Below are 16,046 nucleotides of genomic sequence, written 5' to 3'. Positions count from 1 at the left end.
GTAAATGAGCTCTAATGCTACGTGCCCTTAGGTTCCAAGTCAACTACTTTCATGGCACTAGGAATACTACTGAGATGTTGTCTTAATTCTTATAGATGTTTAGAGTTTGACAAAGGAGGTGAAGGGTGAACCACTGGTAAAAGTGGCTGGTTTCCAATCCCTCATGTCCAAGGTACCCTTCATGGTTCTTATTCTTTATCAATGAAACAAACACAACTTCTGTTTTCATTTTAATTTATTCTGTGTAAAGTGAAGCATCATACAAACCACAGAAGCTTTAGATATAGTGTTGACCAGTTCTAAAACAGTGAATAATCGTTTACACAGACTCATCTCTAATTTTACATCTCGTTATACAAAGGTACTATTAACACACACAGTTCTAATTCCTTATAAACCTATTTGTCAAGCAGCAAGATGACAATACATCATAGCATAGCACAGAATGTTTCCTCTAAGAAACCAGAGCAGCAGTATTTGGTGAATGGTTATGCATAGAACTGACTTAGAGGGGTAAACACTGGTCATAAAACGGGCGACACATGTATATTAACAAATGCAAAATGCAACTTTTTAAATTAATATAAGATAAAATGTTACTCTTTATGCTTTAAGTTAAAAACTATAGAATACTTTAAAGGCAGACAATAATCCTAGACTCCATAACAAAATACTATTCCATTAATTGCTTAAGGATCCATAACCTCTGAGTACTGCTCATTGGCTTTTTAAAGTCAACCTGACATATAAAAGCACTTGAAGTTTACCAGTCAAAAGCTAAAGTTACATTGGTTACATGTCACATTAAAACATACCTTTTAAGAAAAACTGACTTTAAAAAATACTGCATTGTTGACTTAAAATAATTTCAAAAACTGTTGCTCTTAAAAGTAAAAATGCACTACTTTCAAACCTTTCAACACAGTTTGGTTTAAAATGCCCTATTTTGTGAATCCGTTACTTAACATATTCCCAACTTTCAGCAAAATAACAGTTCGAAGTTGTTTTTAAATCTGATAACACCTGAAGAAATGGGTCAGCATGTCTATAAATTGGCTATCCACCACAAAATGACGTATGTATGTTTCCACCATGAAAACATCACTACAAAAATCCACTGGATGAATTCTATTTTTAGCTTTATGTAAATATTAAAAACCTTATTTAACAATGTCACACAAATATTTAGCGTTTTTTGGCCTTGAAATCAGAGCAATGCTACCAATAAATTTGATACAGGCAATCTTCACAAAAGTTTCAGAAGCAAAAGAAGAAAAAGATTTGGAAATGGTTGGTTGGGAAGGAAAAGCACCCACCAGAATCCTCATTTTAGAATTAATCCTCAAACGATGACGTCCTTGTTCGCCATCACTGTTTGTGAGGATTCAAACAAGACTAATACTTGTGTCTTTAATGCTCAGGACCCTCTAAACTTTAAAACTGACCACAGGCTACTCCGTCTCCTACTAAGAAACTGAAAATGCACTTACGATGAGTTCTGTAAGTTCAGCTACAAAAGCACTAAAACAGGAAAAAGAACAAAAACACTATATCACACAAATATTTCTGTGTTAACAACTATTTCTCCTGCCTCTCTCAGTGGCCTTAGAAATACGTACTATGGCGAGTGTACTGGGGGGAAAAAAACGTTTTAAACAAAGGAATTCGTTTGTAGAATTCTCATATTGGCAGCAGTGATTTCACTTTCCTAAGAGTTAAAACACGGTAGAGTGTGAGCTATTAATATGCTTTGGTTATATTTCCCAAGCAAGTTAAGCAGAACATTTCACACAATTCTATTTTTAAAAGACATCCATAAAAGCATAAATATTAATAAATAATACCAACATGTACATCTTTCAGGGATTAATTTGTGGATGACCCTTGCAGATTTTAGGGGTTATATCGGCCATCATTCTTAATACTGACACAAGAGGAAGTTTACCAGCTACTTAAAGTGTGTCAGCAACCATTACCTAAACCTAAGGTACCCATACAAAGCGGAATCCACAGCTCCAAATATCAGACTGCAGAAGATCTAATTCAAATATCCTCCCAGCACCAAGAAGCATTAACGTTCTTTCTAACTGATGAGCATTTTAATATGATATTTAGCTAGTATGAAGCATTCAAATTAATGCTTGAAACTTGTGTCACTGTTTTGTTAATCAATATAGTCACATAAAAACAGAAAACTGCATCCACTAAGGAAATAAAGACAAAGACTGTGCCCCACTCTCAGCTGCTAGGGACCTCTCCTTAGCAAATACTTAAAAGTAAAGTTATACTCTGTAAATTCCCTTTTAGTACATCCAAAGGGCTACAATGACAGCAGAGGTGTTCACCACCTTAGGGCAGAGCAGATGAACTGTTAATAAACAAACGAAACTATCAGCATGAAGTATGAGGTATCAAACAAAATTACACACCATCATAAAATAGAGGTGATATTCTGTAATGACTAGTTCTTGAGAAACAAAGGTTTAAAACGTAAAAAGAACTTGGATTAATAAAATAACTTGGCTTCGCATTTCATGCTTGTATAAAGCAGGCAGCACTGAACAGGAAGGTTCTCTAATCCACATCTCCCTTCCCCAGGCAACAGGCAGTCCAAAGTTCAGTGAAGACAAACGTGGGAACCTGGCAAGAATCATTTTACAGTAAAGCAGGCATTTTCACCCACTCTCTATTTTTTCCTCAATACCCAGTACCTCTGAGGTCTTGTCACTGAATTGCTGTTTGTGAAGAAGTATTTTCTCCACAACACATGCCTTGAGCATGAAGTCCTCCCATACAAAAGGAGTAACTAACCCTACTCTTCCTAAAGTAGAGGATAGGGCCTAGATTCCCAAGTTACTAGTCTAAAATCTTGAATAGGGTGCTCCAAAATGTATCTCACAGCGGATAGCTATTTTAACAACATTCTAAGAGTCAGAATTAAGGTCCCCAATAAATAATTGCTATCCTAGAAAGAAAAATAAATTTACAGACTACTTTTTTTCCTAACCTAAGATGCCATCAGTTGTAAGACGCACCACATGTATCACTAAGAAAACACATAGGCAATTAAACTATGACACAATGCTTGTGTATCCTGTAGAATGTCTACTTTTTTAATTTACTCAAACAGCTTTTAGAGTTAAAACAGATCTTTATCGCGTCAATCTTGTGCATACGTAAAGGAAGTGTATGATGAAATAAGTTGGTTAAGTTATGACTATAACTTCATAGCCTTGAGTCTAACTCCTCTGAATCACTCAAATCACAGCCATCAGTGTCTGCATTCTCCCAGACCACAGCACCCTTGGCATCATCAAGAGTGCCGGCAATGCAGCATCTCTTAATACAGCACTCCAGCACTGCTTGCGGTTTAATATCAGCAGGAAGCGCTGGACAAAATGATGTTTGACGCCTTAACGACAGTCCTGCTCGATGCATGAATCGATCACACCAGCCTCTTGTTGCTTTGAATTTTGTTTCATCTATTCCAAGGGTTTTGGCAATTTCTCCTGCCTTCAGCTGCATCGCCTGGTGTGTGACAGGCAGTCCTTTTGCACGTGTCTCACTGACAAAATGTAGCACAGCTTCGTCTACTTGTGGGTATCTTCCTTTCTTAGGTCCCGTAAAGCATTTTGTTGTTGCTTTACAAGAAAACATGGAATTTCGGTCATTCCTCCAGCGACGGATATTTGCTTCACTAATATCGAACGTACACCCTGCTGCTCTGTTTCCATGCTTTTCTGCATACACGATAACTTTTCGTTTCAATGCCGAATCATAGTGTAATCTTTTTGAAGACATTTTTAAAAGCCAATTAAACCTGACACATTTGATACCAACAACAGGACAAACCTTAAGTCCACACAGGCACAGGCGAGGATAATTGCACCATGACTACTGCCTGGTTGACAGTAATCATAAAATGCATCCCGATTTCAGACAAGGTATAATGTGGGGGAAAAAAAAGTACAACATAGAACTAATATTAATAAAATATGGTTTTTCAAGCCTGTAATATTTACCAGATTAACACCAGTGCAAGAAGATAAGCCCAAGAGTCAAAGAATAAGTATATATGTAGAAGTATATAAGCAAAAATTATCTTTACGATGAAATCTGCAATGGTCCAATTTGGTTGTAATTCCCTTTATTTTCATATGGCTTACATGTAAATCTTTTTTTGAATTGGACTTAAGATCCAAGAATGAATGTTCTTCAATCTTTTAGCAGATTGCAAAGCCAAGTCATTACAGAGAGAGACTCCCAGTGTCCTTTGTCATTCACTATCAGAGGACCACGGCTCAGGTCAGTGGCCTTCATCAACAGGTACCCTCCTTTGGCGAGCAGATCTGATCCTGTGTGGAGATGATGAAGCATCTTCTTCTGTTTCAGACCCTGAAGGTTCATGATCTCCCTCCTGAGATCCTGTGTCTCCCACCAGTTCCCGAAGAAACTTGAATTTTGATAAAAAAAGATGCCAAACAAAATACCAACCTAAAGAGAGATAAAAACATTAAGAGAAATTATGACACACAGTATTATCAGTTGGGAACATTTCAGTTAATTGTGTGTGGGGTGTGTGTGTTACGAAATAGTATGTGTAATTTAAACGTATATGTGATTACAATTTATATAACAAACATTTATCAAGCATTTACTATGGACACGGCATAAAGAAAAACTCTGGGATTCTACAGAATGGCAAAAACAGTTTCTGCCTTTATGGAATTGAGAATTCAAGCTTGGTCCATCTACATCAAATTTATAATGAGATTATGATACCTAAGTAGAGTGTTTATTGTATTAAACTCAACTTTTTGAGAGCATTTTTCTGGGGAAGAAAGAATACACCTCGCTATTTACCTGGACATTCACACCTCAATGCCAGTATTTACTAAAAACAAGTGTGCTTCAATCAGAAAGCAAGACAGTAAATGGCAGGATTTACTAAATCACCTGCACTTTGGTAAAAACTTCTCAGGACCAAACTATTCAGGAAGTTTCTAGAAATAATAAACTTTCACAGAAAATTAATAAATTTTCTTTAATTACACAATGCAAGATGAAAAGCCAGAGCACCAGTATCTTAAATTCAAGATTTTAAAAAATACAGTGTTTTCATGTCAAAGCCATTAAAAAGTCTGAATAACTCTCCTAAAAAAAAAAATTACTAACCAAGTTTTACTTGTTTTTGCAAGGAGTTTTAAGTTTTAGACGTCCACTAATATAGAACTAACAGTCAATAAAGGAGAACACAGGAGATAAAACTCCTGAAGCCATGACTGGTTGCTCTGAAATGTTAAAGAGTACTTCATAAACAAAACTAACCACTGCTAACAGTTTTCCATGCTAGCGTGTATTCTCGATGCCTTCTACTTTAAAACTCTCTAGTTTCATAGAAAAGCAATGGACCATAGCATATTCTGATGACTAGCATTTTATGGAGACAAAATCCAACCAGCTTTTCTACTCCAGCATTACAAAGGCCGAGATGAATGGCCACTTAAGGAAGTTTCTAATTTTACTTGTTTCTTTCTTATAATCTCTGGGGGGAAAGATGAACATAAAATCCTTGGTACTAAAAACCTAACCTCAGAGATTTAACCCTTTTCTCAAGTTTTTGACTTCCTTTAAGCTTGAGTGCTGAGTGCTAACTGAACCACACCACAAATATATTTTAGTCAACTGTGTGAGGAAAGCACCTAACTCTATAAAACAGTATTTTAACGATACTCCAAATCAGCAAGCTCTCTCTTCACTCAAAATTCTTTGTAAAAATAGGCACAGCGAGGTAGAGGGAAGAGCACTGGAGGGGTCAGGGGGCCCAGGCCTGACAGAAGACTGATAAAGCCACTGTGAGGAATAAATAAATAAAGGGCTTAGGTGCCTAGGTCCACATTTGATAAACTGCTCAATCGACAGGAGCTGTGGCTGTCCCTGGGCAGTGGGATCTGGGGTGACTTCTCCTTTGTTGTTGATTATCTTTTTTATTGAGATACAGTTCACCTATCATAAAATTCATCATTTTAAAATGTACAAGTCAATGGTTTTTAGGATATTAACAAGGTTGTGCCGCCATCACCATTATCAAACTCTAAAACATTTTCATCGACCCCCAAAGAAACCCCATACCCATTAGCAGTCCCCTCCCCAGTTCCTCCCTCCCCAGCCCCTGGGAACCATTAATGTACTCTCCTGTCTCTGGATTTGTGTATTCGGAGCGTGGCATACAGACGGAATCACAGTACATGGTCTCGTGTGCCTGGCTTCTTACACTTAGCATATATTTTCAAGGTTCATCAAACACGTTGTTGCAGGTATCACATTATTCCTTTTTATTGTTGAATAATATTCCATTGTAAAGACACATCACATTTAGTTTTAACCATTTACCAATTAACAGACCCGGGAAGTTTCCACTTTTTGGCTGCAATGACCAACTGCACAAGTTTTTGCACTGACGTGTTTTCATTTCTCTTGGGTATACAACAGACCTTCGAACAAGACAGGGGTTAGACCCTCCCCACAGCTGAAAATCCACCTGAAACTTTACAATCCACCCTCCATATCCACAGTTCTACATCCAAGGATTCAACCTCAGATCATGTAGTGGACTGTAGTGTGTCTTTAGTGAAAGAAATCCGCATGTTAAGTGGACCCACACAGTTCAAACCCATGTTGTTCCATGGTCCACTATACCTAGGGGTAGAATTGCTGCGTCATATGGTAACTTATGCGTAACCATTTGTGAAATTGCTAGTCTTGTCCAAAGCAGCTGTGCCATTTTACACTCCCATCAGCGTGGTAAGAGGTTCTCAACTTCTCTACATCCTCACCAAGACTTTTCATTGCCCGCCTTTTTTATTACAGTCATCCTAGTGGGTGTGAAGTGGTTTATCATTGTGGCTTTTATTATGGCATTTCCCTAATGACTAAATATATTAAACATCATTTTCTTGTGTTTATTGGCAATCTGTAAATCTTCTTTGGAGAAATGTCTATTAAATTCCTCTGCCTACTTTTTAATCAGGTTGTTTGTCTCTTTAAGTTGTAAGGGTTCTTTATATATTCTTGATACCAGACGCTTATCAGATATATGATCTGCAAAACATTTTTTTCCCATTCTGTGGGCTGTCTTTTCACTGTCTTGATAATGTTCTTTGAAGTACAATAGTTTTTAATTATGATGGAGCCTAATTTATCATTTATTCTTTGAGGAAATCCAATTTATCTTGTTTTCTTTTGTTGCTTGTGCTTTTGGTGTCATATCTAGGGAACCGCTGACTAACCCAAAATTATGAAGATGTATGCCTATGCGTGCTTCTAAGAGTTTTAGTTTTAGCTGTTACACTAGGTCTTTGATCGATTTTGGTTAACTTTGGTGTGAGAGAGAGATCCAAATTAATCCTTTTGCACGTGGATACCAAGCTGTTCCAGAACTCTTTGTTGAAAAGATTGTTCTTCCCTCCATTAAATTGTCTTGGTATCTTTGTCAAAAATCAAATGATCGGGCTTCCCTGGTGGCGCAGTGGTTGAGAGTCCGCCTGCCGATGCAGGGGACACAGGTTCGTGCCCCAGTCCGGGAAGATCCCACATGCCGCAGAGCGGCTGGGCCCGTGAGCCATGGCCGCTGAGCCTGCGCATCCGGAGCCTGTGCTCCGCAACGTGAGAGGCCACAACAGTGAGAGGCCCACCGTACGGGGGGGGGGGGGGGGGGGAAGTACAGCTCCTACAATTCCTCCCACCCAAACCTGATATGCAGACACGAGAAACTCCTTACCTACTCTTATTCTGTGGGGCGTGGGTCTTATACCTTATCCTGAGATTGTAAGAGAAAAATGGGAGGGAGGGACAGAGGAATAGCAGAAAGGAGGGGGTGGAGGGGGCAGGGAGAAGGACTGTCCACAATTATATGTACTTAGTCAAAAATTTACACTAATTGTTAAAACAAGTATTGCAGTTTTTCATAGTTTAAAAGGCAAGTCTGTGAGTCAGAAAAACTGGCCGGCAACAAAGGGTGTGTGTCCTGGGATAAGCAAATAAGCACTCAACTTGTGTGTGCCAGTAACTAAGCATTAGTTCACAGGACGGATCTCATGAAACATACCGTATATTGTTTTTCTATGCAAGATAAATGTGCTGGCAGCAGAAGGGTAGCAATGGCAGATGAACTTGAACAACGGACCATCACTGTCAACACACCACAAACCCAGGGGACGGTAGTATCACAGAGTTCTCAGTTCATGAAATGCTTTACATTCGACATCTCATTTAATCCTCTCATTAGCCCTCTGAATTAGTGAGACTAGGAATCATTATCCCCATTTTCTAGATAAGAAATCGAAGGCTCAAAGTGACTCATAACCATTGAAAAGGGCTAGCTGGGCAAAACAGCAATGAATTCAATAAGTGTATCAAATTTCTCATATTTTCATAGTGAAAGTATGGCTAAAACACAAAACACTAATTAGGGAATGAGAATATGATTTCCTACCCAAGATCTTTTTAGTTCAAAAAGCCCAGGTGCAGTAGAACAAAAAATTCTTATCTTTGTGGAATCATTCCTCCCATGGAGTTAATCCCACCTTCATGATGATATCTAAGTGGTTAACTGACTGGCTCAATACCGATCTTGATTTGTATAAAGCTCTTTTCCACCTTCAATCCTATAACCTTATTTTCCGTTTACACAGAAGGCAGCTAAGGTTCACTGCTAAGTAATATGTCCAAGGCCAAGACACAGGCAAAGTGAAAACAGAATCATGCTCTCCAACCCTTCCCACCAAGCTCCCTCTACTGCACATCCTTCTGTAAAGACACACTGGGCGGCCCCAGCAGACAAGCCCCCGGAGAAACCATCACTGACCCAACACAACGTGGAACCGAAATACCTCCACACCCAAAACCCTGTTACCCAGTAAATGGAAGACAGATTTAAAGTTCCCTTTAAAACCTCTCCTCTTTTTATTTTCCTCTCCTTCCAGTGATCACAACACTCCCATAGATCCAAATATTACCCCTATTATAGAGGATGACCAAATTTTTCATCCATACTTTCTACCTTTCTTAAACCCCAGGAAGGAATCTTTACCTCTGGCTTGAAGACATCTTTAAAAAGTATACTCGTTCAACAGCTCCTTCTCCGGATGTTCACATTTCTGTAATGGGTGTTGTATCCTTTCCCCATCTCTCAGGTGGGAAAGAGCGTATTTCAGCCCTACCCTGCTTTACTTCAGTGCTATAGATTCTACCTTAATAAACCCTCTCCCATCTGTTTCCTTCGTTATATTCCTAGTGCCATTCTCTATCCTACGTCAAATCCTTATTATCTGTCAACTGGATTACCACCACAACTTCTTATAACTCAGAGGCACACTGGAGCCACACTGCTTGGCCATGAATCCTAACTCAACAGCTCACTCGAAATTTGGGCAAGTTAACCTCTATGTGCCTCAGTTTCCTCATCTGTAAAATAGAGACAACAGCACCCACTTTCAGAGTCAATGTGGTAATAAAAAGAATTAATGTGTGGAACCTAAAAAGAATGCCCGCACATAATAAACACTCATCAAATGTTATCCATTGTTACCATCTCTTAGGCTCCAATCTCTTCCTCTCCAGGGCAAACTCCACAGACAAGAGGTTACTACCACTGCCACTGAGCTTTTTAAGCATCATGAACACATAATTTTTGCGTCTTTCTACTGTACTATCTCTTCAGTAGAGTACTCTCTTGGGTGGCTGCTTTAGCATTTCATGCTCACTTCCATCCTTCATTGTCTTAATAACTAACTGTCATCCCCCCAAGACATGAGTTTCTTAAGGAAAGAAAATTTATGGTTTATCTATGGTTTCCACTATGTCCTCTATGTCTTAGAAGAGTATCTGGCACAGAGTAGGTAGTCCAAACAAACCATTCAACTTCCATCCTCCAACCCCAACCCCCAACACACACCAAAAGTACCATAAATTTAAGTGGTTAATGACTTTCACCAATTGATCCATTTCAGAGCTCTTAAGATTTCTACTATGTAACAGAGTAGCTGATAAAAAGACCTGCTGAACGATATTATTGACAACATTGATATTGAACAATGTTATCAACCAAGTTGACCTGACATGTACAGAACATTCCACTCAGTAACAGCAGAATAAACATTCTTTTCAAGTATAGGCAGAACATCCACCAAAACAGACCATTAATTCGTCTCATTAAGTGTAAACCTTCCTAAACTTGATACACTTTTCTCACCATAACAAAATTAAACTAGAAAATGATATATGGGGGGAAAATGTCCTAAATAAGTCATGGTTCAAAAGAGAAATCACAAGTGAAACTAAAAAATATTTTGAACCAAATAAAGTTTTTTTTAAAAAAATCAAAAGTAATACCTGGAAAGAAATTTATATCATCAAATAGCTATTTTTTTTAATAAGAAGGGTCTAAAATCAATAATCTAAGCTTCCACCATAAGAAACTAGAAGAAGTGCAAACTAAAATCAAAATAAGTAGAAGAAACTAAAGATATAAGCATAAGTCAATGAAATAAAATATGGACAAGTAAAGAAATTAAAAAATCAATAAAACCAAAAACCAGATTCTTTGAGATCAATAAAATTTATAAACCTCTAGCCAGAGTGATAAACAAGAGAAAAGAACACAAACAATATCAAGAATGAAAGAGAAGACATCACCACAGATCCTACAGATATTAAACGATAATGAGAGAACATTAATTCAGATTAAATAGACATAGTGCTTGAAAGACACAAACTACTACAAAAGCTCACTCAAGAAGAAACAAGTAACTGGAATAGCCTAATATTAGCCCAAATGAAAGATACTGAATTGCAGTTAAAAGGTTTCCCCAAAGTCCTGGCCTAAATTAATTCTACCAAACATTTAAGAAAGTATACTAGGGATTACGCTTTATTAATTTTTGGACACTCATGACCTCCATCACAGCACCTGAACATAACAGTTCATTAAGTGTATTTTATTGAGTAATACAAGGGTTATCCACCTTGAGATAGCCTTGGTTTGTACCACATTTAAGACTGTATTTGTAATAGAAATTTAATAATTTATATTGAGGAATCTGTCTTCATTTCTTCTTCAAATATATGAGGGCCTTCTACATGCTTCTACTCTCTAGGATCCAGAAATAGAGCAGTGAACAAGCCAAAGAAGGTCCCTGTCTTCACTGAGCTTACGCCCTAACTGGGAGAAACAAACACATAAAATACAGTCAGCCCTCTGTACCCATGTGTTCCACATCTGCAGATTCAAACCACCACAGACAAAACTGACAAACATAGACTGAGGAGATGGAAAAAGGTATTCCGTGCAAACGGAAATGGATAAAGACGATGAAGTATATGTATACAATGGAATATTACTCAGCCATAAAAGAGAATGAAATCTTGCCATTTGCGACAACCTGGATGGATCTAGAGGGTATTGTGCTAGTGCAGTAAGTCAGAAAGAGAAAGAAAAATACTCCATGATTTCACTTACACATGGAATTTAAAAAACAAAACAACTGAACAAACATAACTAAACAGAAACAGAGTCATAGATACAGAGAACAAACAGGTGGTTGCCATAGGGGAGGAGGTGGGGGAAAGGGTAGGGAAGATTAAGAGGTACAAACTTCAGTTGCAAAATAAATGAGTCACAGGTATAAAATGTACAGAGTGGGGAATAACATCAAGATTTATGTAATAGGGCTTCCCTGGTGGCACAGTGGTTAAGAATCCGCCTGCCAATGCAGGGGACACAGGTTCGAGCCCTGGTCTGGGAAGATACCACATGCCGCAGAGCAACTAAGCCCATGCGCCACAACTACTGAGCCTGTGCTCTAAAGCCCATGAGCCACAACTACTGAGCCCACATGCCACAACTACTGAAGCCCGCGCACCTAGAGCCCGTGCTCCGCAACAAGAGAAGCCACTGTGATAATAAGCCCGTGCACCACAACGAAGAGTAGCCCCCGCTCACCGCAACTAGAGAAAGCCCGTGTGCAATGAAGACCCAACACAGCCAAAAATAATAAATAAATAAATAAAAATAAATCTATAAAAAAACTATAAACAAAAATAAATCTATTAAAAAATATTTACATAATATCTTTGTACGGTGACAGACGTAACTAGACTTTCACGGTAATCACTTTGAAATGTATAGAAATATTAAACCACTATGTCCCGTAACAGGAACTAACAGTGTGGTAGGTCAATTATACTTAAAAACAAACAAACTCAAGAAAATGAGATCAGATTTGTGGTTGATGGAGGAGGGGTGGGATTGGATGACGGTACAAACGTCCAGTTATAAGGAAAGTAAGTACTAGGGATGTAATGTACAACAAGATAAATAAAAGTAACACTGCTGTATGTTCTATATGAAAGTTGTTAAGAAAGTAAGTCCTGAGAGTTCTCATCACCAGAAGAAAAAACTTTTTTTCTATTTCTTTAATCTTGTATCTATATGAAATGATGGATGTTCACTAAACTTACTATGATAATCATTTCATGATGTATGTAAATCAAATTATAATGTTATACACCTTAAATTTATACAGAGCTGTATGTCAATTACATCTCAATAAAACTAGAAGAAAAAAAGACAAAACTGACGCGACTTCCAGATGGAGTTGATATTTATAAGGAAAGGAAAGGGCAAAACCAAGGATGACACCCAAGTCCTTGGCTGCTGACAACATGTGAGGAGGGAGGGAGAAACAGATGGTAGAAATCAAAAGTTCTGTTTTAGATGTGTTTAGTTTGATATGGTTATTAGATCCTCAAGTGGAGATATTGAGAATAAAAGTTTGATGCACGAACCTGGGGTGCAGGAGAAGAATAAGAGCTGTAGATTTAATTTTAGTCATCAGTTACAGTTACTATTTAAATCTTTAGAACTGGGTAAGATGAGTAAGAGAACAGAAGTAAGGCGAAAATAGAAATACTATATATTTGTATTATAACGTAATGTAACATAAAAATACAATAGAAAATAGCATGCATCTCATGGAGTAATGGCAAGTACTAGTCTGTAAAATTTTTATTTCAGAGACAAGAGAGATAATGGGTAGATAGATGTGGATATAACTAATTGATATACGTAATTTATCTATATATACTTACAAATGTACTGGGAGCAATGAAAATTTATTTCCTATCATAGATTGTGATCAAAAAAAGTTAAATTCTAGTGGATAAGAAGCCAGGAAAAGATAAACAATTAACCACTATGGTAGGAAGAACACCATGAAAGTATAGTGTACAAAAGCCAAGAGAAACGCTTCATGGAAGGAATGCTCACCTGTATAGAATGAGTATGAGAGGTTACGTATCAATACAATTACAACTCATAAGGGACCATGGACTTGGTAATATGGAAGCCATTTGTTATGAACCTTGACAAGGGCAGTTTCAGTGAACAGTGGGAGTGGAAAATATTTTTAGAATGAATGAAAAGCAAGAAAGTACAATCAACAGAGACAGGAGAAGGTAGACCTCCCTAAGGAACCTGAAATTTGAAAATCATAATTCACTATGTGAAAGAATCGGTCAGAGTTCTAAAATAAACTAGGTTATGAGTTTCTTGGGGCAGACCCGTGTCATCAATTTTTAATCCCCAATGTAACTATATCTGGAGACAAGGCCTTTAAAAGGTTATTTAAGGGTAAATGAATTTATAAGGGTGGGGCCCTAATCCAATATGACTGGTGTCCTTATTACATAAGATTAGGACATGGACACACACAGATGAAAGTCCCGGAGAAGACCGCCATCTACAAGCCAAGGAGAGAAGCCTCAGAGGAAATCAACCCTGCTGACACAACGATCTTCAACTTCTAGCCTCCAGGCTACAAGGAAATAAATTTCTGCTGTTACACGTCTGTCGTACATCGTTACAACAGGCCTAGCACACTAATACAACACCCTAGTTTCTCTCTCAAATTTGGTGGGATCCTTCCCGCCTCTTCCTAAGCCCCAGGCCCCTCCTAGTCAAAACATGAAGCTATCACATCATTCACTCTCCCAACAAAAAAGTGCTTGGATTACTTCTTAGAGCTATTAGTCTTGACCATCTCAATCAAAATAAGGCATTCTTTTACTTACCATAGGTCACCTCTCATTCTATAATGTTTTCTGAAACCAAAGGCAGGGTACTTTTAGAAAAATGAGTAAAATTTAAGTCAAATAGCTATTGGGAGCGGAGAGAGCAAGTCTAATGTATGCAGCAATTCGGAATTTTGAGGCCCCAAAGGCAAGTTTGGCAAATATTCTATCTAAGGTGTTGTTACATGGTTTACATGTTACATTCCTATCTCCAGGTAGCTTGCTTCTTCAAGTTAGAAAAGAAAGCATATGTTTACCTCCTTCCTCACATCAAACAAATCACATAGATCTGGTTTTCCTTACTTCAAGGATCTTAAACACCTACAATTAGCCCAAAATCCTGACATCACAAGCAGGAAACTGAGAAAGGCTTTCCAATTGTTTTATCATCAGAAAAGAAAGGCTGTAAGTTAGAAGCTTTAACTCTAGTGCCTTAGTAAAAGCAAGAAAATTAAAAATATACATACTAGTGTATAAATACAAATATATGTCTATACATGTATATGCACGAGTGTCTCCAAACATGGCTGATACTGAGCATTTAGTACATTAATCATGCAATGAATAAGCCCTATAGTATTTTGAATACTGACCAAATTACTGCATCAACCTGAACCCCTACTTCAATAGTGTAATTATCAAAAAATACTCACTGACATCTGGTTCTAAACACTTACCAAATTTTCACAACTGCTCAGCCACTTGGCTAAGAGAGCTGTGGTTATCAGTTACTGTGCGTTAAAAAAAAAACTACAATTGCGCTAATATTACCTTGAGAAAAAAGTTTCACGTCCTCTCGTTCCATGAAGGAAAAAAAAAAATCACACCAAACAAAACAGCACCATTATTACAGAACTAAGAGTTAGGTTACCTGACCCTGGAAGTTTAATATAGCCGGTGTTTCTAAGTCCTGCCGCGTCTCAACATTTCTGCTTGGAATTTAGTTTAAGCCTGAACTCCAAGGAAACAAAAAATGTCACGCGTGCTTCAAACCCAACTCTGTCCCTGCCCCTGGTTAAACGAAGGTACTGAAACCTCGCTTTATCATCAGAGTCAGAACGTGTCAAAAAAGAAAAAGGAGTAATCAAATCACTTCACCTTCGGATACAGGCCAAGGTTAAAATCTAAGCAGACTGCGGTAAGAATGGCCATCCTGCCGGTGAAGCAGGACCTGCTTTAAGCCCGAGTCAAGATGCCCAGCCCTGGATGCTGTTCTTCCCTCTCCTGGATGACAGCGGGCCTGTCGTGGATCAGGGCTCACTCCCGAGAGGTAAGTGAAAAACAGATGATTTGAAGACACTTGCCCACCCAGGCCTTCTTTTTTTCTTTTAAACCAGACAAAACAAGCCAGTCGACCAGACGCAAGCCGGCGTGTGTACCGCGGAGTGTAACTGCCCCGCGCGACTCCTCACTCACCGCACACCATCAGCAGCAGCACGATCAGCAGCGTGGCCACGAACACTAGCAGGGTCAGCCCGACGCTGTGCCACATCTTGGGGTCAGGAGGGCGGCCGGCTCCGGGCGGCTGGGCGGTGGGCGCGGGCGGGCCGGCGGACGGGCGGGCGGCGCGGCCGGGGCTTCAGCGGCCGGCGCCGGGCGCGGCAGGGCGCCGGGGCGGCATGAGCGGAGGACGCCCGGCAGCGCCCCCAGGAGGCGAGGCGGGGAGGGGCGGCGCGGGGGCGGCACCGCGGCCGGCCGGCCGGCAGACCCACGGTCCTTCTCGGTCCGGCCGACTGAGCGCGGGCGGGAGGAGGAACGTGGGGCGCCCCTACCTCCTCATCGCTCCGGGGAACCGGGGACGCGGCGCCCGGAGACCCCGGTGGCAGCCGGATGTGCTTCCATGGCGGACGCCGCGCGCCCGTGGAGGGGACAGAGGGCGCGCACTGGAACGTGCGGCGGCCACCCGGCCCTCGCCG

At 39.5% G+C, this 16,046-nt stretch overlaps 1 protein-coding gene across 1 annotated transcript; it reads right to left on the bottom strand.

The window, feature by feature from the left end:
• Window positions 1–217: 217 nt before the first annotated feature.
• SMIM13 (small integral membrane protein 13) lies at window positions 218–15,698 on the bottom strand. The gene is made up of 2 exons (XM_067751989.1): window positions 15,547–15,698; window positions 218–4,494 (listed from the first exon to the last, which is right to left on the bottom strand). The coding sequence occupies exons 1-2, from the start codon at window positions 15,620–15,622 to the stop codon at window positions 4,307–4,309; spliced, it is 264 nt and encodes an 87-aa protein (XP_067608090.1). The 5' UTR covers window positions 15,623–15,698; the 3' UTR covers window positions 218–4,306.
• Between the last annotated feature and the right edge of the window lie 348 nt (window positions 15,699–16,046).

The sequence above is a fragment of the Pseudorca crassidens genome, chromosome 10 (assembly GCF_039906515.1).
Source record: "Pseudorca crassidens isolate mPseCra1 chromosome 10, mPseCra1.hap1, whole genome shotgun sequence".
In the NCBI taxonomy this organism is placed as follows: domain Eukaryota; kingdom Metazoa; phylum Chordata; class Mammalia; order Artiodactyla; family Delphinidae; genus Pseudorca; species Pseudorca crassidens.
This window is presented reverse-complemented; position numbering and strand designations above follow the sequence as displayed.